This window comes from Cervus canadensis, chromosome 7 (genome assembly GCF_019320065.1).
Source record: "Cervus canadensis isolate Bull #8, Minnesota chromosome 7, ASM1932006v1, whole genome shotgun sequence".
Classification (NCBI taxonomy): domain Eukaryota; kingdom Metazoa; phylum Chordata; class Mammalia; order Artiodactyla; family Cervidae; genus Cervus; species Cervus canadensis.
Window position 1 is genome coordinate 81,537,694 of NC_057392.1, and position 26,865 is coordinate 81,564,558.

The 26,865-nt window shown below is 45.6% G+C and overlaps 1 protein-coding gene across 3 annotated transcripts in view; it reads right to left on the minus strand.

Moving 5' to 3' along the window:
• The window catches only part of LOC122444990 (schwannomin-interacting protein 1), a 177,577-nt gene that overhangs the window by 140,720 nt on the left and 9,992 nt on the right, over positions 1 to 26,865 (minus strand). The window contains exons 1-2 of one of the 3 annotated variants that reach the window (XM_043473892.1): positions 5,124 to 5,333; positions 3,910 to 4,602 (exon numbers count right to left, since the gene is read on the minus strand). In XM_043473892.1, the coding sequence (XP_043329827.1) occupies positions 3,910 to 4,584 (675 nt within the window). In that variant the 5' untranslated portion in view covers positions 4,585 to 4,602; positions 5,124 to 5,333. Of the gene's footprint in view, positions 1 to 3,909; positions 4,603 to 4,817; positions 5,003 to 5,123; positions 5,334 to 26,865 lie in introns of those variants that run through there. The other 2 variants (XM_043473891.1, XM_043473893.1) reach the window with 2 other exon arrangements.

Below are 26,865 nucleotides of genomic sequence, written 5' to 3' on the forward strand. Positions count from 1 at the left end.
AGTGCCTTACTCTGCACTTGGGAGGGGGCGCAGGGACAGCCTCTCGGAGGAAGGGAGTTGAGGACAGTCTGGGATGATGACGAGGAACCAGTCACTCGATTCCACACAGAGCTAACAGCACAGGCAAAAGTCATGAGGTGGGAATAGCTTATTTGGGTCTCCTTACACGTGAAAAAGAGGTGCCCTTCTTTTTCATTTTATACCTTTCCTCTCAGTACTATATATTAACTTCACTTAAATATATTAGCACACAGCCCTTTTTAAAAACGGTTTATTATTTACGGTTGTGCTGGGTCTGGAGAAGGCAATGGCACCCCACTCCAGTACTCTTGCCTGGAAAATCCCATGGACGGAGGAGCCTGGTAGGCTGCAGTCCATGGGGTCGCTAAGAGTCGGACACGACTGAGCGACTTCACTTTCACTTTTCACTTTCATGCATTGGAGGAGGAAATGGCAACCTGCTCCAGTGCTCCTGCCTGGAGAATCCCAGGGACAGGGAAGCCTGGTGGGCTGCCGTCTCTGGGGTCGCACAGGGTCGGCCACGACTGACTCGACTTAGCAGCAGCAGCAGCAGCGCTGGGTCTCCGCTGCTGCACGGGCTTTGATCCACTTGCGGAGAGCAGGGGCTACTCTCCAGCTGCAGGGTGCAGGCCTCTCACTGCAGTGCCTGCGTGCTAAGTCGCTTCAGTAGTGTCCCGCTGTTTGCAACCCCCGGACACAGCCCACCAGGCTCCTCTGTCCATGGGATTTTTGCAGGCGTGAATACTGGAATAGGTTACCGTGTCCTCCTTCAGAGGATCTTCCCGACCCAGGGATTGAACTCTCATTTCTTACATCTCTTGCATTGGCAGGTAGGTTCTTTACCACTTGCAGTGGCTTCTCTTGTTGCAAAGCACAGGCTCTGGGGTACACCGACCTCAGCAGTTGCAGCACATGGGCTCAGTAATTGAGATTCCCAGGCTCTAGCACACAGGCTCAACAGTTATAGTGCTTGGGCTCAGCTGCTCTGGAGCATGTGGGATCTTCCCAGACACAGGGATTGAACCCGTGTCGAACCCATGTCTCCTGCATTGGCAGGCAGATTCTCCACCAGAGCCACCAGGGAAACCCGCACACAACTTTTTATTTATTTAGTTTTTATCGAAGGATAATTGCTTTACAGAATTTTATTGTTTTCTGTCAAACCCACACACAACTTTTGAAGGAGGTGCAAAAACTAGCACTTGATTTGAGCAGTTCCTTCAAAACAGACTTCTTCCACACCAACTCCTTTGTGACTCTCAAGCTTCTGTCCTCAGGGTTATAAATTCTCACACTATTCCAGGCAGGAGTAAACAGGATTTTAATCAGCGTTTTCCATACTTTTATGACAGTGACCCACAGTGCGAGAGAAATCTTAATTACACTGTGACCCAGTGTCCACATACAACTGAAATAAAACTTTTTAGAAAATTGGCCATTGTAGTACATTCTATTTAATTTTATTTTTTTAAAAGGTGATTTCATGGAGAACTTAGTTTGAAAATCACTATTCTAACCCAACAATGACTAGCAATTTTGTTCAAATTTTTCCAAACTGTGGAAAAAGTCAATATTCAACAACCTCGAAGGCCATTTCCCCCTCCCGTTTTCCCTGCACACATACTTGCTTTAAAGCAATGGAACCCAAATTTCTGGGAAAGAAATACCCAGTGGGGACATCTTCAGGACAGTGAGAAAAGGAAGGGGGAGGAACCCCCCCTTCCTAGTAAACAAGCAAACTGTTTACTAGGGGAGAAGACAAGACACCTCAGGTTTCAAAGATGGCCCAAGAAGGAAAGATTCAGTCTCCACTATAGATAAAAAGGAGTGTGTGTGTGTGTGTGTGTGTGTGTGTGTGTGTTGGTAGAAGCAAGTCTGTTAGGTGAGTCATTAGATTTTAAGTTCCTAGAAGGAAGTCAGTCTAATCTGTATCCCTACCTTGCTCATCATAATTCCAGGCCTATGTGGACAGATGTATCACTGCAGCCCTGAGAATCAGACTTTGAATTTAGCACAGAAGTCACGAAGAGTCCCTTGGATAGCAAGGACATCAAACCAGTCAATCCTAAAGGAAATCAACCCTGAATATTCACTGGAAGGACTGATGCTGAAGTTGAAGCTCTAATACTTTGGTCATCTAATGCAAAAAGCTAACTCCTTGGAAAAGATTCTGAGGCTGGGAAAGATTGAGGGCAGGAGGAGAAGGAGATGACAGAGGATGAGATGGCTGGATGGCATCACCGACTCGATGGACTTAAGTTTAAGCAAATTCCAGGAGATAGTGAAGGACAGGAAGGCCTGGCATGCTGCAGTCCATGGGGTCCCAGAGTCAGACACAACTTAGTAACTGACCAACAACAACATGGGTGCTCAAGAACATTCTAAATAATGAAGCTCATTGTCATCATTAAACCCTAACTTTGCATGTATAACCCAATGATTACATTTTCCTGGAATGTAAAAATGTCAGGCCACAGTAAAGGAAACTTCTTTATCTTCAAGTCACTGTTTAAGTCCAGGGAGCTTAATCAGGTATTTTTTCTCAGCACCAAGTGGGAGAAGGATGTTTTGAATTGCAAGATACAAGAGCAAGTACTGGCTCTAATGGAAAGATTCCGTGTCTGCTAGTGGCCATGGTAAACAGCTGGGATTAAAACGAGTGTGTTAATTTAATAGGTAGTTTCTCAAGGGACACTAACCAATAGGTTCTGTCAGCCAAGGGCTCTCTCTCATAGAAACCATGCCAATTTCTCTGTGGAACACAGTTACCGTCCTTACCCCTGAAGTCAGAAGTGCACGCACCCAATTTCCAGTAGCCCTGGGCCGGGAAGCCAAAAATTACACCTGCAAGCAAGCATTCTCCTAGGCCGCCACACAGCTGCCACGCACAGAGAGACCCTCATTTAAGCTGTGTACCCTTCAACCCCATACACGATCGTCATTAATGATTTCAAATTACAACTGTTGCTTTCTCCCAAAACAGTGATAAATAGAGGAGCTACTTTCAAAATGCTGTTCTTTTAAGTCATTTATCTGCTCTCCTCTTGGGGGCAAAAAGAGATGTTGAGACAAGTGTGAACCTGCCAGAGCTTCTTATTATAGATGCAGCCCTCCTTCCCTCCCTCTCTTTCCCACTCCAGTACCCTTTCCTCTCTGGGTTTCCTGAACCGAGGCACCAGCCTCTGGGAAGGAACTGCAAGTGGCTTCTTATCAAAACTAGGAGGGATTCACTGGACAGTGGGGTGAGTCAGCCCACAGAGGAAAGAACCACTCCCTTATCCTAGCAGGTCAACAATAAGTCGGGTTTCAGAAAGGAAAGAAGTCTGAGGAGGGCGGTCAGCCCATTCCAATTCAGGAGCATCCGCACACACGTCAAGAGGGTACAACGCGTGCTGCCTCACCGGAGGTGTGGGCAGGCGAATGCATGCTTCTGCGCAGGGACAGCCTATATATGGGCGAGACATCAGTGGCAGCGAAGGGAGACCTACCACGCTTGACAAAGCCACAAGTATTACGACTTGAAATATCACCCGCAGGGTACCGGCTTCGGTGCCAAAATCTCCCCGGATTTATTTTCAGGCAAGTGACTCACAGTCTCGTCTCCATAAGTAATTCCATTAAAATGAGTCGCCAGTTCCACTAACCCGACTTTCCGCTGCCCTCTGTCTGCCCCTCCCTCCTCTCCGCCCATCCTGCAAATCCAGACAGCTCAGAGACTGAGCAGCCCTACCCCCGGGAAGCAGAAGGCAGCCTCCCCGGCACGGCCCCCACCCTCCCGGCAGAATGAATGGGGCCGGCGGCTGGCGCGAGCGCAGGGAGGGCGCGTGCGGGCCGTGCGCGGGGTGGGTACGTGTGTGCGCGCGTGAGCACGCACCCCGGCCAACTTACGGAGGTGGAGTTGGTCCTCGCCTGGCCTTGGTTCCGCACCTCCTGCTCCCGGAACTGCAACCCGGCCAGATGCTTCTCCAGCGCCTCCCAGTCCATAGGGGGAGCCGGGGGCTCCTCTGGGACGCACGTCCTGCTGTCCGTGGGCTGAAGGCAGAGGCCCCCGGCCGCCGGGCCCCGGCCGACGCGCCGGCCCCCTGCAGGCTGGGGCTTCTGGACCGCGCGGCGCGGGGCCCGGGAGCCGCTCGGCCGGCCGGCCACCACCACGTTGCCATTGTGCCTGAGGTCCTGGGGGTCGTGCGGGTGGAGGTTGCCGTTGGGCACCGGGGGCGGCATGGCGGTGGTGGCGTTCCTGCCCCCGCCGCTGCGGGGCCCGGCGCTCACGTCCCCCGGCTCCCGGGCCGGACAGCGGTCATCCCTGCACCCTCGCTCGTGGCGCCCGTCCTCCTCTTCCTTCTCCTCCCCGTCCTCCTCCGGCGCCCACTCATCAATCACCTTCTTCTGGTAGACCGGGAAGGGCTCCTCATAGTCCTCCAGGGCAGACACCAAGTCCAGGCTGCCCCCCGGCGACGACGAGGATTTGCACTCGGAGCAAGGGGTCACTTTGGTGGAGTTGGACTGCGAACTGGCGCGGCTGCTGTTGCTGCTGCTGCTGCCGGCGTCACTGCCTAGATCCATCCCATCCTCTCGGTAATCCTGGGGGGGAGGAGGCAGAGAGAGTGAGCCGCTGGCCGAGCCTGCTCCGGCCGCCCGCCGCCCGCCGCGAACGCCCCGGCCCAGCAGTGCCCCGCGCCCGCCAGGCTGGAGGTGCGCCCCCGAGAAGGCGTCGGGGTGGGAGCCGGCACCGGCTTGAGGCTTCCCTCATCGCATCCCTTCCCCTGCGACGAGCGGATTTCCTCCGGGCAACTGACCCTCAAATCAGCAAAGGGGGTGCCCAGGCGCTGGCGCGCAGACTTTTCATAAGAGGGGCCCCTAGGCGCGCGTGGACTTTTTTAACCATTTTGTGCCGGGTGCGCCCCCGCACCCCGCTCCAGGGATTCTCCGAGAACCAGACACTTTCCCAGCGAATTCTAATTCCCTGGGGGCGGGGACCAAGAAGAGGGTGGGCGGCTACTAAACTCGCACCTCGCGCTAGGCGCCGAGACCACCCCCTACCCGGCCCGCCCCGCCCCCGCCGGCGGCCGGGAGGCCGGCTCCGCTAGCGAGCTGAGCTTTACTTTCTAAGGAACGGCAGGCAGCTCGGAGGTCTCACTCCCGCCTCCGCGCCCCTCGAGCCAGCCCCGCCTCTGCTCGCTTGAAGGTTCCGGGTGGGGGGCGCTCTCGGCTCCCACCGAGCAGGGTGGCCCCCGCCGCCCCCAAAGGTGTGCGGGGCCGGGGCGCGGCGGCCGCAGCTGCAGGCGCCGCCGCCGCCGCCCTGGGGGAAGGAGGACGCGCCCTGCCGGCGCGGAGCGGGTCCCGCCACCGAGCATGCCCAGAGGCTGCCGGGCGCGGCGGAGTCCGCTCTCCCGGCTTTCTCGGCTGCAGGCTGGGGCGGGAGGCCGGGCGGGGACGGGGTTGGAGGGGCCGGGAAAAGGCCCGGAGGAAGGGGACTCGGGGGCTTTAGGGACGCAGACATGGCCACTTGGCAGGGCTGGCGCCCTGGGGAGAGTGGTGAATTTTAACTCCCAGACACACTCATATTTCTGCGCGCGCCTCAAGCCCTCTCTGCGGGGTTCATTACCCCGCCTAAACCTCCCGGCACCCCAAAGCGCAGGCCCCTGCCTCCTAAACCCACGCGGAAGTCCCCGGGTGACCCCTTGCAGGACCTCCCGCCCCCTACACGCGCACATACACAATCCCATGTGGGAGCCCGAGTGACGTGTGCTCCGTGGTCATGCACCATCATTTCCCTTCCACCTTCCTCCTCCCCGCTTCCTCTCCCTCCACCGCCCAGCTCCAGTCGCCGGGCTCCAGCCTCCCCTTCCAAGTTCAGGCTGTGGGTGGAACCTGTTGCTTTAGCACACGTTTTCTTTCCCTTCCTGGCTGCTCGCGGAGAATGACCTGTGAGAGGTGTGTGTATGAGGAACAGAGGAGTGCAGATGGGACTAGTAGCTGGCATGGAGGTGGGGAATCTGTTCTCAAGGTTTGGGCATGCCTCCGAAGTCCCCCCTTGGCCACCTCCGATCTAGGAGACGTTAAAGGAGGGGAAGAGGTAGGTGTGAGGTCACATGCCGCCTGGCTTGGCTTCCTTCAGTTTTTTCGGAAAACCGAGTCAAAGAAACCTCTGCTGGGTTTTTCAAAACACTGCAACGGCTTTAGTTTGTTAGCTCATCCTCTTTAGGAACAAGGTTTTATGAAATGAAAGAACTGACCCTTGGAAAAAGGAGTTGGGTCACAGAACATCTTTTAAGGATTGAGAGTTTCTTGTGAACAAACTGTTAGCCAACTCTGGGGAAGAAGGAAATGCCCTCTTTTCTGATTATGAAAAACAGTACTTGGAACTTAAGTGTTCTTCCACAGGCCAAAAAAAAAAAAAAAGATACACGAGGCGAGGGATGTAACTAGGTGCAGGGGTGGGGGGGGGTCCCATATACATATATAGGGTCCCATATATATATATTTAATTTATAGATATGAAATCACCATGGTGGACACTTAAAACATCTAGTAAGTTTGTATGTCACTGGTACTTCAATAAAGTGGGAAAAAAAATTTTTAAGAAAACGAAGAACAAGAAAAAAAAAAATCAGTGCTTAATTTTACTACAGATTGGGGAAAGCCAGTTTCCTTGAACTTCCAGATCTGGGCCTGTTACTAATTATTCCCTGTGAATTCTAGTCTGGACCAAGCCACTGCCCTGGCTTGGCACCCTCCAGACAGAGAAAAGGGGGAATGCTTGGAATTCTTTGGTAGGGAGTGGCTGCCACCCTGACATTTCTTCTAAGTCCTAAATGGGAGAGACCCTTTGTTTAAGTGATTTCTGTGAAATGAGACTCTTTTCCTCTCTTAGGTAGGCTTGAGCCAGGGAAGATAAGCTAATCTTTTCATGTGTCTGGAAGCAGCTATCTTATTTATGAATAACAGGAAAGGGGCCTTCTGATCTGTCCCGTTTACAGGTCTTCTGTAAAATAGGATGACGGAATATAACTTAAAATGTCTTTTATGGTAACATCTGTAAACAGCCTGCTTCCTGCTCCAAATATGGTTTGATTTTGAGGTTGCTGCGGAGCCCTGGGTTGTGGGCTGCCCCCCTGTGGAACAGAGGAGGCCCTGTGAGTGTCCAGAGATAGGAGTAGAACACATTGTGTGCTGGAAACTAGGGAGCTACTTTTCAAGTCACCATGTGAAGGTCAGAAAAAGCTCGTGCTCTGTGGCGGGACACCGGTAGACAGACAAATGTTTATCAGCTGGGGCGATATGGGAGAGTTGTGGTCTCCGTCCAATTTTCAAGCATCAGGACCTCCTCAGCCAGCCCCCCAGACTCCCTCCTGGGTTCAGGCTCAGCCCCCTGCTGCCCAGATGGTCTGTGTTCAGGGAATGCAAAATGATGCCTTAGCAAAACATTTGGCAAGGTAGATCCCTGCCAAAAATGCACGGCATTTCAAAGCCAAATAGAAACATCTTTGAATTATCTGTCCTTTCAAATTATTTTCTGACCAGATATTCTGGATCAGATGGGTAAGTACCATCCCTTTTTTTTTCTCTTTTCTATTCATATAAGGTGCCTGGCTCGCCCAGTTTGCATTCTGTTTCCAGCTTTCCATCTCCTGCCAAGAACCGTCCCACTTTGGAACATGAAACCCTGCCAACTGCTAGGCCCGGCAAGTCTACAGATATGTCCAATGGGATGAAGAAATGATTTGCAAAATGATGGAAAGGCCCTGTCTTCCTGTTTACAGGAACAGTTCCTCAAGTCAGGGGCTTGGGGCTTACAGACTTAGATTTGTCCCCTGCAGCCTCTGTAAATTAGATGTCAGACATGTGGGTCAGGTGGGTGTCATCCCAGACCAGCGCTTTCAGCCCCATCAATCCTCAGGGTTTTGTCCCTCTCAGTGCCCTGCTCCCACCCTAGTCTAGACCACTGTGTCCTGAAATTACTAAACAGTGTCCCTACTAACTCTGCCCATTCTGTGCAAGCAGCCAGAGTGCTTTCCTAAAATGCAAATCTGAGGGATTTTCCTGGTGGCCCAGTGGTTATGAATCTGCCTTCCAATGCAAGGGACTCACGTTTGATCCCTGGTCAGGGGAACTAAGATCATACGTGCCATGGGGAAACAGCCCACGGCCACAACGAAGATGCCACCACCACCTCCACCCCCACCCTCCCATTCCATGCAGATCTGAGCAGTTCTCTCCTGGCTTCATTAACCAGGGCTCCTTACGGCCCTTAAAGGAACTGCTTTCTGTCCAACCTCCCCCAACTTACTTTGGTTAATTTCTACTCATCCTTTAAGTCTCAGCTTCAATGTCACTTCTTCCTGGAAGGTTTCTCTGATTCTGTGTACCCATCGGAAGGGGATCATATGACTTTGCCATGTTCCCATAACACTTCACTTATCACATAAGCTATACCCAAGTTGCTGTTTAATTGCTGATCATCTTTACTAGACTAAAAAAATCCATTTTAGATCAAGACTCGGGCCATACATACATATAAAAATACTAAAAAAGTTTCCTAAAACTCTTGTTTTGTAAAAATCCTATCCTAATCCATTTAAAACAAAATGTGGTCACATTTCACCATTGGCTTTACAACCCTCAAATGGATCAGAGTTTGGGTGTGAAAAAAAGACTCTAAATTCCATAAAGGGAGGGGCTATTTCTATCTTGTTCCTGGTAATTGGAATGGAATAGGAACTTGATTGATGTATGCTGCTGGAATTATTAATAATTACATTTAATCCTCAAAAACCATTAAAAAAAAATACAACACCTAGTATCTCCATCTATAGGTAAGGAAGCTGAAGACGGTTAGGTTAAGCAAGTAATGTCAAAAGCTAGAAAGCTGGGTGGCAGAGCCAGGAATTGATTCCAGGTAGCTGGGCTTCAGAATCCTTGCCCTTAGTCACAGAGCCAAGAGCTCAGCATCCCTTGGTCCAGATGCATATAGATGAATTGACTAAGCAAAACTGATTCCTTGCAGCCACCTCCGTGAGTTCTCTTCTCCTGACCTGCAGAGGCGCCTTGCGCAGTGTTTATGTCTATACAGAGGACAAGGCAGCTGGCAAGAGCAGCTGTTCCCCTCTGCACATACGTGCTCCAGTCAACGTCCTCAATTGTCAACAAGTTCAGCAGTAATCAGCAAGTCGGGGCACTTCATTGTCTAAAAGGAAGAGTCTAGACATCTCAGAAAATGAATTTCACATTATTATGAACTCCTTTAAGAAGGCAGCCACCCTAAGATTGAGGTCTTCATTCTGACATGGATAGGAAACTGGAATAATACTGAAAGGGTTTGGATGAGATCACCTTCCTTAGAGATCAGTGCTATTTATAGGGTTTTAATCTGTAAAGGCAACATTTGTGAAAAGACACAACTGAAATATTTAAATCATAAGGAGTAAGAATAGGTGGGGAAAAGATTTATTTGCAAAATTTCCAAACTAATTCTGAAGTTATTAGCCCTAATGCTGAACCTTCTCTAAGTTGTGGCATTTAGAGTAATAAAGATATGGCTGGCAAAGGGGTTTGTATTTTATCTTTATTACACGACTTACATGCAAGTCACATGCAGTACACAGATGCTCTCCTGTTTCATCACCTGAGTGTGACTATATGGGAATATTTAACAGCACTGTGGGGCGGAGTGTCCTGGGTATAGAACATCTGGGCTTTCTTTCCTACAGTGTCTCTAACCACCTTTGTGACCTCAGCTTCCTCATGAAGGAGCTGGACTGCCTGCTTCCAGTGTTAAGCAAATAGTAAGAATTAACTGACTGATTAAGTGAATGCACTAAAAGGCTTCTTCTAGCTTAAGGACCTTTTAGAAATGTCTCTGCATCATTTTATCACTTTCTTTCTTGAGAGATACAATGTTGGTTCCTCCAGCAGTTCAAAACCAAGGTCTATCTCCCTTAGGTAGGTTGAATACATGGTGTGTCTCTTTTATTTCTGTAGGGCAAATGAATTGATTTAACTTATTAGTCTATATGTGAAGCTATTTTGGAGATGGTTCCTATACACACCTAACATAATTTTTTTCTTCCATTTATAGAGCTATGCTTTAATGAAAAAAAACACAACTTTAAAAAAAAATTATCTGAAATATTTTGATTCTCTAGCAAACCATGAGATTGCATTTATTTCCTGTGCTTTCTTCAGTAAAAATGAAATAGCAAAATCTAGGCAAAACTCAGCCCTTAAAAGATAGCTCCAATGACCTATTTTCTAAACCTGAAACCAGGACACTTGGCTTGACAAATACTACAGCACTTACAGAAACTAGGTGAACGTGTGTTTGAGATGAAGATTACCCAGAAAAATCTGCAGGCATTGGCGAAGAAAGCAAGTCTAACTGTGGCAAAGTGACAGCATCTTTATCAGAGAAAACTGACGTAGAATGTGTCAGTCAGGACCTCAGCATATGGCCACACAGACTGTGCCCTGAACAGTGCCAGGAGGATTGTGAACCCCACCTCAGGTGCCTTCCAGGCGGGGCCATTTGGTTCCCTTCACATAGATGACAATGTAAATGATGCCCTCTGGAGTTGTTCAGTACACAACAGTACACATAGGCTCTGTTGGGAATTCCACTGGTAGGAAATTCCTTCTCTGTTGACACGATTAGAAGAGGAAGGTTGCTATTCTTTTCCTAATCAAGTCATACCACAGACTGGATGACACGAAAACAAAATTCAACTCGGCGAAACCCTCCAGTCTTTCTTTCCCCAGACATTTTCTGTCATCAGGTTCTACTTTCCAAAAGTTCCTAGCACTTCTTGAAAATGCAAGTCTGTCAGCAACTCTGCATTTCTTTTTTGAACTTTATTGAAGGGTATGCGTACATGCTAAGTTGCTTCAATCACGTCCAATTCTTTGTGGGCTTTATAGACTGCAGCTCGCTAGGCTCCTCCGTCCATGGGATTCTCCAGGCAAGAATACTGGAGTGGGTTGCCATGCCCTCCTCCAGGGATCTTCCTGACCCAGGATAGAACCCACGTCTCTAAGTCTCCTGCCACCTGGGAAGTCCATTGAAGAGTATACATTACATAAAAGGATGTTTAGGAAAAGCTGGGAAATTTTGTAGACACACTGCTTGAGCTGAGGGAAGCATTACAAGTGATGGGCACCGAAGCCCACTTACCCATCACCTGATACAGAATGAAGTGCTCAGAAAGTGTATACTTGAGGCTTCCCTGATGGCTCAGTGGTAAAGAATCTGCCTGCCAAAGCAGAAGACATGGGTTCAATTTCTGGTCTGGGAAGATCCTGCATGCGCAGAGCCAGGAAGCCCGTGTGCCACAAATATTGAGCCTATGCTCTGGAGCCCGGGAACCTCAACTACCGAGCCCATGTGCTGCAACTACTGAAGCCTTCACGCCGTAGAGCCCGTGCTCTGCAACAAGAGAAGCCACTACAATGAGAAGCCCGCATCCTGCAACTAGGGAGTAGCCCCCAGTCGCTGCAACTAGAGAAATCCCCCACATGGCAATAAAGACTCAGCACAGACTCAGCACTTCCATATATATGTGTGTGTGTATATACGTGGAAGTGAAAACTTCCGGCCACGTCTTGACATAACATTGGAAGCATTCTAAAATTCGAAAGTGGCTGTTGCCATTGTCAGTGTAATGTGAGCAAGAGGAATGCATTGGAAAGTGAAGAGGGAGGTGGTGAGGTGAGACAGGAGAGAACTCTTCCAAGAGACTTGACTCTGCCTCTGCCTCTGCCCAACTCTACATTTAGGGGCAAGGTGGTCCCTGCAGCTCTTTGGGCCACTGGCCTCATCGTGAAAGGAGACTTGAACGAAATCATCAGATGCCTCCAAGGGTCAGGCGAATGAGTGCGGCTGGCAGCAGGGGCAACAGGAAGTCACAGGCTGAGCCACTGAATCACTGAGCAGCACAGAGCCATCTGAATTAAAATTCAGGACAAAAAAGCAGGTTTATCCTCAGCTTGGGCTTCCCTGGTAGCTCAGTGGGTAAGGAATCCGCCTGCAATGCAGGAGACCTGGGTTCGTTCCCTGGGTTGGGAAGATCCCCTGGAGGAAGGCATGGCAACCCACTCCAGTATGCTTGCTTGAAGAATCCCCATGGACAGAGGAGCCTGGCCAGTCGCAGTCCATGGGGTCACAAAGAGTCGGACATGACTGAACGACCAAGCAGAGCATACATCCTCGGTTTATCCCTGGATCACCACTTGGACCTCTGCTCTGAGACCTCATCCGGAGAATTCTAAGTCCATATGAAATGAGTTAAAGAGGCCATACATCTTAGCTTGTACAGGACCGTCCTGGTTTATACCTGCTGTCTTCGCATAATTATTAATGGCACCCTCCCTTACTCTCAATAATGCCCCAGTTTCCATGATAAATTACATGATCATCCCAGTTAAGGGGGAATCATCAATGACTAAATGTAAACTTCGTGGAGCAGTATTTCCCAGATCTGTCCAGACCTTCAGATGAAGTTAAGCAGGTTGGCTGGCACTGTTTTATAGGTTATTAGTCTAAATAAATTTCCAAAATAGTGCAACAAAAATGGTTCAGTAAAAGCATTACGACATGAATTTTAAAATCACAGAAAATATGTGAGAGGCTACCAATTTGTGAAAAGTGTTCAACTTCTCTAGTAATCAAAGAAAGGCAATTTAAATCATAATGAGGTAAAATTTTGCCTGTAAAAATATTTAGAAATTATTTAGAATGACAGTGTCAGTGTCAGGATGGGTGTGATAGAAGGAACACTCATATATGGTTAGTGGTGTTATAAACCGGCTGGCATATTATATAATAATATCTTTTAAATGTCTTTACAATATTTATACTCCATGATCTGTTAATCAACAAATGTTTATTGAGCACCTATTACATGCCAGGCACTGAGAGATATAGACGTAAAAGAAATAATTACTAATTGCCCTAAAATGGAATTTCACTGTAGCAGAGAAAAAGAAATCACAGAGGGGAAAAAATGTAACAATTTGGATTACAGTTTGTAATAAGTGCCCCCAAAGTCAATGGCCATGACACCAAGAGCACATGGACATAGTGTGTGTGTTGGGGGAGGGTCAGGAAACAGGGTGGTCAGCTGAAGAGGGAGAGAAGAATCTAACAGGCAGAGGGGGCATCTTGGACAAGGTTTTGAGGCTGGAAGAAGCTCACCACAATTGAGTAACTGAAAGGCAACTACTGGGTTGGAGCAGGAGAGTTCAGAGGAAGTGGCAAGATGAAGTGGAAAGGGGAGGCAAGGTTGCCATGAAGATCTTCATCCCAACAGCTACTTAGGGGTTGTACAAACAGACTTTTTTGACACTTTCTCCATGGTGAAGCATTGCATGGGGACAGGATGGAGCAGGACAAGAGTGGATGCAGAGAGACCCATTAGGAAACAAATATAGCAGTCCAGGAAAGAGATGGATGTGGCTTAGGTGAGAGTTGGGGAGATAGGGTGAAATAGAAATAACTGAACATTTATTTCCATGATAGAATCAACTGGATCTGGTGACTGAATAGATGGAGGTAGTGAGGGAGAGAGAGATGTCACTGACAGTTTCCAGGTTTTTATCACAGGGAATTTAGTGCAAAGGTGATGTCTCTTTACTGAAGTGGGAAGTTAGGAGGAGGGAGTTTGGGCAGGGGAGCAGAAAGAAGGAAAATATTGACTCCTTTTTGGACATTTTCTGTTTGAGTTGGTATAAGACATACAAATGGAGATCACAAGAAGGTATTTGGATATGTAGATCTGGAACTTAGAAGAATGATCTGGGGTGATGTAAATATGGGAGTTGCAGCATATAGATGTGAAAGTTTGGTATATGTGACATTGGAGACAAACAGAGAGAGTGAGAAGAGACAAGTCTCTAGCCCTGAGGAACTCCGTCATTTATAGATCTATGGTAACAAGAACGTGTTTATAAGGAAGACAAGGAAGGGAATGGGAGGGGAGACAATAGTTATTCTTTGAAAAATGTAGCCTAAGGACACAGAAATGAGGATCTGGATTTACACATAAAGATGCTCATTGTGGCATATACAATAGTGAAAAATTAGCTTCAACCTAAATGTCAAAAAATTGGAAGATGTTTAAATAAATTGTGACATATTCATTCTGTGGAATAAATGCAGTCAAGTAAGATGCTTCTGAAAATTATAACATTAAATGAATAAAGAAGGGTATACTATTATACACACAATGTGATCCACATTTTAAAAAATTAAATGGATATATACCTAGAAAAAGATGTAGCCAAATGTTAACGGTGGTTAACTCTGGAAGGCAAAATTGCAGGTGATTTTTTAACATTTGCATCTATTTGTATTTTTCAATTTCTTTACAATCATCACAGAATAGGTTGTAACATTTTTTCAAACTAGAAAACAAATTATGCATATTTATTTTATTCAAACTGAATGACTCTAAATTTGTTAAAGAATCCCATTAAAATGATTGTTCCAATGAGGTAGAATTTATTTATATAAATTCTGTGATGAATCTTCATGTAAAATAAATAATTTTATAGTTTCATAAATTGCTTATTTAATAAATAATAAGCAAATAAAAATAAATTTAGCTAATTAATAAATAATAAGTAAATAAACTCCAGGAGATAGTGAGGGACGGGAGGCCTGGGGTGCTGCAATCCGTGGAGTTGTAAAGAGGCGTACACGACTTAGTGACTGAACAACAAAAAATTGGCTTATTAATATAAAATTTTTGAATATAAGATGTTCTTTCAAAATACAGATTGAATCAGCACACATCTGAAACAAAAGTCTGAGACCATAATGAATGGAAGCAGGGGCTGGCAAATTCTTACAGTAGATGGCTAAGTAGTAAATGTTTCTGACTGTGAATCATACAGTCATACTGAATGTTACTTATTTTTTTTTTTCCTAAGCAACCCTCTAAAAATGTAAAAACTCCTAGCTTTCCGGCCATGCAAAACCAGGTTGTAGGCTTGATCTGGCCCACACACCATAGTTTAATGACCTCTGGAGTAAAGGATGAATACGTTAAGAACAGCACATAACGGACTTCTCGGGTGGTCCAGTGGTTAGGAATTGCCTGCCAATGTACAGGACACAGGTTTGATTCCTGGTCCTGGAGGATTCCACACGCCAAGGACAACTGGGCCTGAACGTTACAACTGCTGAGCCCATCACCTAGAGCCCAGTGTTCTGCAGCAAGAGAAACCACCGCGATGAGACACCTTCAGGCAACAAAACACAACCAGCGCAGGCAAAAATAAATAAATTTTAAAAATGTAAACAAAACGAAACATTAAAAAAAGAACAACACATAACTACTTTCTCATTAAAAACTGACATAATATTGGGATTGAATGTTCAATTATTAAGATCCTAGAACCAGTTGGGATCTATTTTCTACAGGAAGCGGAATAAACAGAAAAGATCCAAGTGTGTCTGATGTGTGTGTGCTCAGTCGTGTCTGACTCTTTGCAACCCCGTGGACTGTCCGTGGGATTCTCCAGGCAAGGATACGGGAGTGGGTTGCCATTTCCTTCTCCAGGGGATCTTCCCTACCCGGGGATTGAACCTACATCTCTTGCGTCTCCTGCGTTGGCAGGCAGATTCTTTACCACTGGAGTCACCTGGAGCAAACTTTAAAAAGGAAAGTCTTTATCTTTTTTAATGGAAAACTGAACCTATACAAATACATCAAGAAGTTGGTAGTTTTACCTAGAAAGTAAAAGCTAAAGAAAAATTTCTTCTAAAATGAATCTTTTCATCATGCTATAATCTTAATTTTTGGTGCCACGAGGGGAGTGTTGCTGTTATATCCAGGAATCTCTTCATTTGTCCAAGACATAAACCTGGGAGCCATCCTTGTCCCTCCCATCTGGGCTTCACCTCCAGTCACCAAATGATGGCGCTTTCCTGGTAGATCAGCTGGTAAAGAATCCACCTGCAATGCAGGAGACCCCGGGTTGATTCCTGGATCCCTGGTTGATTCCTAGAATCTGCAACATATTCATTCTCAGGTTATATTATTTGAGCTTCTCTAGTGGCTCAGCTGGTAAAGAATCTGCCTGCAATGCAGGAGACCCCGGGCTGATTCCTGGATCCCGGGTTGATTCCTAGAATCTGCAACATATTCATTCTCAGGTTATATTATTTGAGCTTCTCTAGTGGCTCAGCTGGTAAAGAATCTGCCTGCAATGCAGGAGACCTGTGTTCAATCCCTGGGTTGGGAACATCCCCTGGAGGAGGGCAGGGCAACCCACTCCAGTATTCTTGCCTGGAGAATCCCCATGGACAGAGGAGCCTTGGTGGGCTGCAGTCCATGGGGTCACAAAGAATCAAACATAACTGAGCGACTAAGCATAGCACACAGAGTGCTGTTCATGCTCCATGTAGATCCGTGATCCTGGCCCCCACCCCCACCCCCCAGCTGCTGTGAATATTGGCTTATGAAGGCTCACAGCTATCCTCTGTGGTGCAATTTATCCCTCTGCCTTCTTCAGGCCAGGGATAGACCATCTGATCCACATGCTACTTGGCATTTCTCCTGCCCCATCCTGCTCCTCTCATTTTCTTATAGGCTTATCCCTTAATAAACCACCTGATGCAAAGAACTGACTCATTGGAAAAGACCCTGATGCTGGGAAAGATGGAAGGCAGAAGGCGAAGGGGACGACAGAGGATGAGATGATTGGATGGCATCACTGACACGATGGACATGAGTTTGAGCAAGCTCCGGGAGTTGGTGATGGACAGGGAGGCCTGGCGTTCTGCAGTCCATGGGGTCTCAAAGAGTCGGACACGACTGAGCAACCGAACTGAACTGAGCTGAAATCACCTGCTTGCAAATCCCTGTCTCAGACTCTGTTTCTAGGGAACCTGACCTAAGACGTCAAGATCCCATGATTCTGCTTCTTAATATATTTGGCTTTCTGACCACTACATCTGTTTGGAGAAAGGAGACAGGACTGGGTTATTCTTATAATTTTATTCTAATCCAGGAATAAATTTCAAAATTTACTGTATGACATCAATAACTTTTATGAATACCAGGAAATAGTTCTTATAAAATGTGCAGTAATGATCCGATATACAAAAATACCCATAAGGACAGACAAAGAGCGTGGGAGAGATTTAGCTTTCGATTGATATTACTAAATAGAATTACTGCTCATATTATTTGTACTAGTGAGTGGAAACAGCTGTATCTCCAATATTATCAATTTTGCTAATTGTTATTGATTATATTTTAAAAACTGTACTAATAACCAATAGCCTATAAATAATCTTTTATTATAAGGCTTTTCCACTTTATTATACTGTAATAGTTTCCTTGGTCCTTAATATGATGTGATTATTTGCTGACTTGGAAGAATACCTTTATTAGAATATGCATATGTGTTCAATTTATCTTCTCAATTACACCTACATTAAAACCTTCCAAATCAAGTTTGCAAAAACAGACAAGCGATAGAGCCTATATGGCTTGTGATCTCCTGCACTATTGCATCTGGTTAATGATGACAATAACCTTTAAGAATAAGCACTGAATTAATGGAAGGGTTCTGTGTATGGCTCCCAGGGAAATGTGCACTGCAATCCAAGGGCTGGATCCAGAGCAAGGTGAGAGCTGGAAGCATGAGGAACACAAATCCCCTGCAACATCCAGGGAGATGGTATATGAAAGCACAGAGTTTCACCAATAGAAACTTAACCGTTTTTCACTCTTCCCTCTAAAGTGATTTCACTTTTCTTATTCTGGAAGAAGGAAATCAGTTGCTTCTCTACTTTCTCAATGAAACACATTTTGCTTCAAATTATTCATAGTTACTCTCAACTGACAGTTCTATTATGAAGAACAAAGTCGACCATTCTTTGGTTTGATAATCACTGAAACTGAGTGTTTAGTGCTCAGGTAGCCATTAGCTCAGTTGGTAAAGAATCTGCCTGCAATGCAGGAGACGCTGGTTCGATTCCTGGGTTGGGAAGATCCCCTGGAGAAGGGATAGGCTATCCACTACAATATTCTTGGGCTTCCCTTGTGGCTCAGCTGGTAAACAATCCGCCTGTAATGCGGGAGACCTGGTTCCATCCCTGGGTTGGGAAGATCCCTGGAGAAGGGAAAGGTTACCCACTCCAGTATTCTGACCTGGAGAATCCCATGTATAGTCCATGGGGTCACAAAGAGTCGGCAACAATGGAGTGACTTTCACTTTCACTTTTCAGCCATTATCAGTGGGTAAATTGCTCATCAACAGAGACTCAAATGCTCTTTTCCCCTCCTCACTTATTTCTTGGGTTCAAAAGAAAACAAGAGAAACCTCTGAGTACGCTGTTATTTAAATAGAGGCAAGTCCAGATTGCTCCTGGGATTCCCTGGGATTCCCATATGGTAAAGAATCTGCCTGCAATGCAGGAGACCCAGGTTCAATCCCTGGGTTGGGAAGATCCCTTGGAGAAGGGAATGGCTACTCACGCCAGTATTCTTGCCTGGAGAATTCCATAGACAGAGGAGCCTGGTAGGCTACAGTCCGTGTGGTTGCAAAGAGTCAGACACAACTGAGAAACTAACACACACACACACACACACACACATACACACACACCAGGTTATTCCAATGCCTATAATGAGTCCTGGGAATTTCTTTTCACTCTCATCAAATAACTTCAATGAATGATAGTCACATTCCTCAACCTGAGCATCTCAGACTCCTGAGTATGGGCTCAGACTCCTCTCCCACTCTCAGTGGAAGAGTCAGGCTCTCCCTCATGTGGATCTGGGCACGGGGCTAGGACTAGAGGGTGGCTGGTTGGTCTCAGCTGGCAGGGGTGGACAAGTGACAGAATCTGGGTCTAGACTCTCGTTGAAGGCAGAGCACTTGGCTACCACCTCCAGGATTCTGCCATACTATATACCACCTCTGGCTTCCCCAGTGATTCAGCAGGTAAAGAATCCTCCTGCAATGCAGGAGACGCAAGAGATGAAGGTTCAATCCCTGGGTTGGGAAAATCCCCTGAAAGAGGGAATGGCAACCTGCTCCAGTATTCTTGCCTGAAAAATCCCACGGACAGAGGAGCCTGGCAGGCTATAGTCCATGGAGTTGCAAAGAATAAAATAAGACAGAATGCACACATACCACCTCTACTCCTACTTATACAATATTTTATGCTGAATCAATTGTTCAATTATATTCATTCAAAGGAGAAACTTTATATTACTATGATAAATGGAGTATAAGTATTATGTGCTGAAATAGAAGTATACATATATGACATTTTATCAACTTGAAAATAATTTTAACACCTCTGAAATTGAGATGTATCTTAGAATTAACGGCATCTTACTATTATAATTGGAAACATCATATTTTAGTAGCACGTAAGATAATGATGTGTTTTACTTATCAGTGATAGATTTGATGAAATATAGTAAATTCTATAAAAACAATGTTATTGAACTTTTAAAAATGAAAAGTAAAAGTGACAAATGAAAAACAGAATAAATCAAACTGACTTATAAACTGTATGGCAGGGGATTTCCCTGGTGGTCCAGTGGCTAAAACTCTGCACTTCCAATGCAGGGGGCCTGGAGTTCCATCCATGGTTGGAGAACTAGATCCCACATGCCACAATGAAGAGTTTGCATGCCACAACTAAAGATCCCTGCATGCCACGATGAAAACTGAAGATCTCATGTGCTACAACTAAAACCCAGCACAGCTAAAAAATAAATAAATAAAATGTATGGCTGAATATAAGTTTCTTGTTGATTATAAAGGAACTTTTGGCAAAATAACTAGAAATTTAGGATTTCAGACAAAGATAGAGATCCACATCAATGAGACAAACCTGTTAGTTTCTAAATTAACCCACTAAAATGTGAACTTGCATTAGGACATGGCTATGTGCATGCTTGCGTGCTAAGTTGCTTCAGTAGTGTCTGCCTCTTTGTAACCCTGTGGACTGTAGCCTTCCAGGTTTCTCCGTCCATGGGATTCTCCAGGCAAGAACACTGGAGTGGGTTGCCATGCTCTTCTCCAGGGGATCTTCCCAACTCAAGGATTGAACCTGTGTCTCTTACGTCTTTTGCATTGGCAGGTGGATTCTTTACCACTAGCACCACCTGGGAAGACCAAGGATGTGGTTAAGACAGCTTAAAAATATTCAGCTATTTTATCGGTTATATTTAGGTGTACATATACATACCCAGCAACTTTAGGAAGTGATATTTCAACATATCACTTAATAAAGCACAGAGGTACCTGTAAAATTCAGTATGTGGGAGTTCTTCCCTCTTGGTGTGAGTCATGGTTGTCTATGCTTCTAATGGGCACGGCCGAGGGTTCCATTATTGAGGGCTTGGAACACTTATGATTATGCCTGAGCACTGCACCCCTGATTTATGAGGTCTAGGTAAGCTTGATTCCCATGACAGTGCTACATTTGTCTCATCCTAAGCAATATTCTCCGTGAAATTACAGGTTATATGCACTCATTCCCTTCTGCCAAATATATATGAATGTAAATGCAAGACTGTCAAAAGACATTTGTCTGAGTATCATCTAAAAATTACTGTGTATCACACTTTGGGCAACACTCATCTTGATGGAACACCAAGTAGGAAGGACTCAGCGGAGACAGGGACAGTTGGGTCACAGCCAGAACCAGGTGGGTCAGGTAGGGTGAAGAAGGCAGTTAGGAGGCAGAAAGCCTGCAGGAGGTGTACAGGACCTAGCCCTCTGGAGAAGGCCCTTGAGTAGGGAGGTGCTACCTTCAGGAGACAACAGCATTCATTTTTCCATTTCTCTGTTCATTCATTGAAATATCTACTATGTGCCAGGCACTGTGTTGGGTTCTGGAAAGAAAGAGTTGAAAGAGGTCAAACAGCTCACAGCGTAGAAAGGAAATGAACAGCAATAATTACAGTTGGGTTTCAAAGTATTAGGGCGGGTGTAGACAAAGAGTACGATGAAAAAAAGTATTGGAACGGAGCATTTAACTCAATGTGGACCGCCCAGGGACATCTTCCAGAAGGAGTGATGCTTGAATTGAGTCTTGAGGTGTAAGTGAAATTTGCTGAAATCCTCCAGACGCCGAATGACAGAAGGATACCCCCATCTCAGGGAACAGCGTGGTCAAAGTTTAGCAGATTGTTAAGAAAGCATGATCTGTCATCCACAAATGAGAGATTTTAATATAAGTGGAAAAGAGAAAATGAATATCAGAGGATGGTAGAGAAAGAAGCTGGAAATGGTAGGAAATCACAAGCTGGAGGTGAAGGATACTGAACTTGAACTTGAAGTTCACACAGAGATCTGAAGGATTTTAAGCCAGAAATGGCTGGATTATATGTGCGTGTTATGTGTTGACTGATGCTGAGGAAAAGTAAATTCTGTATTAAAACATAACCTGAAGGCCTCAGCCAGAGTGCTAGACAGTCATCACGCAGAGATCTGTGTCATGTAAAAAACTGAAGTATGATCAGGACATAGGACTGTGGGCTGCTGAAAGGGTGTGAGGGCGCAGATGATTAGCACTGCGGACGTGAGGTGCTGAAGGAGCCCCACACAGGCAGGAGGAAATCTCCCAGGTGAGAGGAGAGTTCGTGAGGAAAGGAAGATCAGGAGCCAGTGCTAAATTCCACACTGAACCTCGAAGACTGGCTGAACCTCCAGGAGACGAGGGTGACAGGGAAGGCTGGAGAATGTGGGAGGTGTTCCCTCTCTGTATATCCTAAGATCACCCATTGTATCAACTTTTATTTATACATGTATATTTTATTTATATATTCCTGATTTTTTAAAAAGTTTTTATTGTGGAAACACTTCAAATGTTTACATAATTGAATAACACAAGGAACCCCATGTATCCATCACCCGACTCTAGCAATTATCAGCCCACAGTAATCGTATTTCCTCTATAATCCTTCCACTGGATTATTTTCAAGCAAATCCCAGACATCATACCTTTTTAAAACAATGATCTGTATCCTTAACCCAAACCTGTGTCAGAATCATAGGATACGATGAACTTTGTGCTGTGGCTAATTAAAAAACGCTGAAAATTCACAAATACAGAAACAAAGCCTACTCTCTAGTAAAGAAAAATTAATAATAAGACAATATGAACACAATGATCAGTTATTTAGAGAAAGGGGTAAAACAGAATAATTTAGAGATAATGCTAATCTAGTAAGCAAAGTTACTAGTAAAATCCTACAACCTGAATTAAACTAATGAGGTTAAATATATGAGCAGGAAACAGAAGAAAATTGATTTGAAAATGTGTAAACTAAAGCATCAAAGAAATAAGCTATTAAACCGGAAAAGCAGAAAGACCTGGGCTGACGGTGGGATAGGGACACAGATTAAGTGTAAGTTGGAATCCAGCCTAGCTCATTTAAAAGAGATCCCAATTAATTCCTTCATGCAATAATTACTGAGCGCCTGCCTCGTGCACCACACTGTCATATCTCTGGAATGTTACCGGCCTTAATAAACCATCTTTGCTGCTTAGAGGAGGTTAACAAGTGACCCAAGGGCAAGCAGCTGTGTGTACCTGATTCTGCCTGAACCTCATCCAGATTCTTTATTAAACACCTGGCTTCTTGAGAAATAGAGGCAACTGGAAGGGGTTCAAAGGAGTGGAAGAGAAAATAATTAGAGGAAGAGGTTGGTTTTAACGGATCAAAGGATCCAAATGTTGGGAACTTGGCTCAGCTGGGGACTCAGGGAAAAAATGAGCTATCTGAGGCATGTAAAGATTGAAGCTACGTAAGAAATATTGAGGTGGTGCAGAGGGCATCATGGAGAGACTTGGACAGAGGAACAGAGGGACAGGCAGCGGCCAGGGGCAGGATGAGGCACTCAGGAGGCCCAGGACTACAGACAGCACATTCTGACATCAAGTGGGACTCTGTCCAATGGTTAGAGTGTGGGCACTATTTCTAACCTTTCACCTTTGGGAAAGAAAGTGTTCTGAATCACTCCTACCCTGATGAGCGGCATGGGAAGGGAGAGGAAAAAGTATTTTCTCTCAAATGTAATTCATGGATAAATTCTAATGCTTCTCACTCCCATGATGGTTTTTCCAGTCAGCAAAAGTCTTACCAGGGAAGGCAGAGAGGGAGAGTATTAGTTCTCTGGTTAATATTTTACCTTTTCACTCAAGGTCTCAGTGACCTTATTTTGGCAACTTTTTTGGTTCTTGATCAGTTTCTTTCGTTCAGACTCTCAGTCTTTATTTTTGTGGCAGGAATTAATTTTTTTTTATTTTAAAATACATCATAAATACAAATCAGGGTCTACAAGCATTTATGTAGAGTTTAAAGAATAATGAAATGAACACCAGCATTTCCCATCTCTCCAGTTAAAGTCAGCTCCTTCCAGTACCTTTGAGGCCCTCTGGGTATCACATCCTGATCACTTTTCTCCCTCTGTCTCTCCTTTCTTTTCCTCAACATTATCCTAAAAGTTAGCTTAACCCCTTCCTTAACATTTTACAATAAGGTATGATCCAGAGCTTAGTAAACTATTCCAAGGTATTGCTGCCTCAGCATCCAATGTTTTGGCTAAGAGGCCTGAGTGTGGCGGAGTGGGGGTGGGGGTGGGGGGTATGGGCTTAAACTGATGCCAGCCTCTCATGTCATCAAGCATATGCCCTGAATAACAGCCTGCCGAGTCACAGCAAATGTGCACTCCTGATATAACTCCCCAGCAGCCAGTGATACACAGTCTTTCACCTCCCAGGGCCTTCTCTTTGTGCACCCCATAGATAAGACCCCCAGGGGCTTACCAAAAAAGGGAAAGTGAAGTCGCTCAGTCGTGTCCAACTCTTTGCAACCCCATGAAATTTAGCCTATGAGGTTCCTCCATCCATGGAATTTTCCAGGCAAGAGTACTAGAGTGGGTTGCTGTTTCCTTCTCTAGGGCATCTTCCTGACACAGGGATTGAACCTGGGTCTCCAGCATTACCAAAACCCCGTTCCTTTTGGTTCCAAATAAGGCTTATTACTGTCATCATATCTCTGGTTGTATCATGGTCTCATGGTGGGCTCTTCCCCACTTTCAGGCAGCACTACTGAAGGCCAAACGGACTCAATTCTTTCCACAGAGGACAGAAAAACTAAAAATATAATTGAGTTCATGACATTGGCTACTCAAGTTGCTTAGACAAGTAGGTGGATGAACCTTAAGTAGCGCATTACTACACTGAAGTTGGAGATGTACTTTATTCTTCCCTGTGGACAGTATTCTGGAAGAAACCCTCATTCAGTACCCCTCAGAAATGCCTTTGGCGATTCCACATTTCCAGGGGCAGGGACTTCCCGCCCCAGCCCTGCAGAAGCATCCGTTAGGCAGCAGGACTGGCGGAAGGAAGTGGCACAGTGAACTGCATTTCCCTTTTCCTTTTGACTCCTTTCCTGAGGCTGGAATCACCCGTGCATGGTCCTCCCTGATTACACTAAAGCTCATCAAACAGTTGGCCACTGCCCAAAAGTTTTGCCTTTGCACCGAATCTCAGTCCCCTCATATCCAAACTCATGGAACTAGACCAACGGGGGTTTGTCAGGCTCTGGACCACGTCTGCTGGCAGCCCCAACCCCCTTCCTTCCTCCCAGCACCAATCAGCAAGGTTTTACCATTTTTAGTGACTTGGCTAAACAGGCCAGGGGGTTCATCCTATATGACCTTTCCTATATTCTTTAGCAATTCTAATTGAGGCCAGGGTGATTATGAATTTTAAATAAGTGAAAGGATCAAAGCTGATGAAGACAAGATGCAGGCAGTTTTAAACTTTCTGATTGGTTTTTTTTTTTTTCCCCCGCCTCCCTAAGAACAGCTTAAAGAGGCATGAAGTCATGAAGTAAGGGATCTGGAAACTTCTACTCAGCAATTTTATACTAGGTTTTTACAAATATAAGACATTCCATTAAGGCTAGGTAACACTCTAGTATTTCTAAAATCCTGTGAAATTGGTGTATCTCAGTGGAGACATAGGGTATTAGAAACTGTGATATCTGAAAATTATTGCTATAATATCTAAAATTCCCTCTTCTCTCTCTTTTTAATTCCAAGAAGTCCAAGATCTTATGGGCAGAATATATGGCTTTTAGCAAAAGCTGGCTCTTGAGGTTTGAATTGGCTCAGGCTTCTGTTTTTAGACCCTATCTAGTCATTCACTCAACAACAAACATTTATAAAACATCTAGTAAGTAAATGTCAGGTATAGTGCTAAACTCTGGAATTTCTAAGAAAAATCCTGACATTGGTTTTGAGTGTGGGGGGTTTGAAGAGCTAATAGAGAAAGAGATACAAATAAAGAAATAAAGAAAAGCAGTAGCGTTCTAGGTGTGCCAACGGGAGCATTCTCAGGAGCCAGTGGGGGCAGGTGGGGACAGTTATTAATTCAGGGAGAGAGAGAAGTAGAAATTGGGTGAGGTGGATGGTTTGTTTTGCAAGAGGCTTTCGGGTAGCCTGGGTAGCTGAAGCCTGCAGTGTGGTGTTTCACCTGTCTGCTTCCAGTCCCAAGTGTTTCTTTGGTGATACCTCTTTCTGCTCTGAGGACACAAGATTCTGGTGGGAAGACCCACCACCTGACTTTCATACCCAGTGGAACCATTCACTGGTACGAGATGGCCTGAAGCCAGCTGCCTTTCTCTTCTGCTCCTCCAGCCCTTCAGCTCCCCCCAGCTATTGGAGAAGTGTGTGCTTCTGCAGGTGAGCTAACGGGTTCCCGTGTTGTGCTTTATGGATCTCTGTGTTTGCAGGGACATTGTGGGGGCGGGGCAGTGTGGGAGCACGTGCCATGAGGGGACAGGAAGGAGAGATGGCCATGAGGTGAAAAAAGAAGATAGCAGCGAGGGGAATTCTCTAGAATTCTGGAAGCTGAATTGCCTCTGTTGGGGAGTAGCTGATGCACCTGAAAACTATTTGCAAGACTTTACTGCCCAAGTAAAATTAGTACTGAAATGCCTGGAATCTCTTCAAGAGGTTGTGATGTTCACTTAATGTTCCTCTCCTGGCAGAAAAAAACGTGAACTTGGTTATTCATGTGATTAGGCATCAGTTGTGTAAAATGATGTATGTAGGCTAATTCCTATTGACCCTTCAGAGAGAGAAATCACATACTGTTATTCAAGAAGCACATGTAATTTTATTTCTTTTTACAAGCCCAAATCAAATAGATTACTTCCCTGAGCTATGAACAATTTGAAATGCACATAGATCTTCTAGGTTAAAGAGCAAGAGGATAAGGACTTGCATTTGAAAGAGCGAAGTCTGTAATTTGGTGCCACAAAGATTCTGTTAAATGGCTACAGAGGAAACCAGCAGATTCCAAAACTGTAAAATCTTTAAAGGAGAAATAAAAGATATCAGGGTTTCCCTGGTGGCTCAGTGGATAAGAATCTGCCTGACGATGCCGGAGACATGGGTTCCATCCCTGATCCGGGAAGATCCCACATGCTATGGAGCAACTAAGCCTGTGGGCCAGGATTGAGCTTGTGCTCTAGAGCCCAGGAGCCTGAACTGCTGAAGCCCATGTGCCCTGGAGGCTGTGCTCCACAACAAGAGAAGCCACTGCCACGAGAAGCCTGTGGACAGCAACTAGAGAGTAGCTCCTCTTCATCACAACTAGAGAAAAGTCTGCGCAGCAACAAAGACCAGCACAGTTAAGTTCAGTCGCTCAGTCGTGTCTGACTCTTTGCAACCCCATGGACTGCAGCACGCCAGGATTCCCTGTCCGTCCCTGTCCATCACCAACTCCTGGAGCTTGCTCAAACTCCTGTCCATCGTGTCAGCGATGCCATCCAACCATCTCATCCTCTGCCCTCCCCT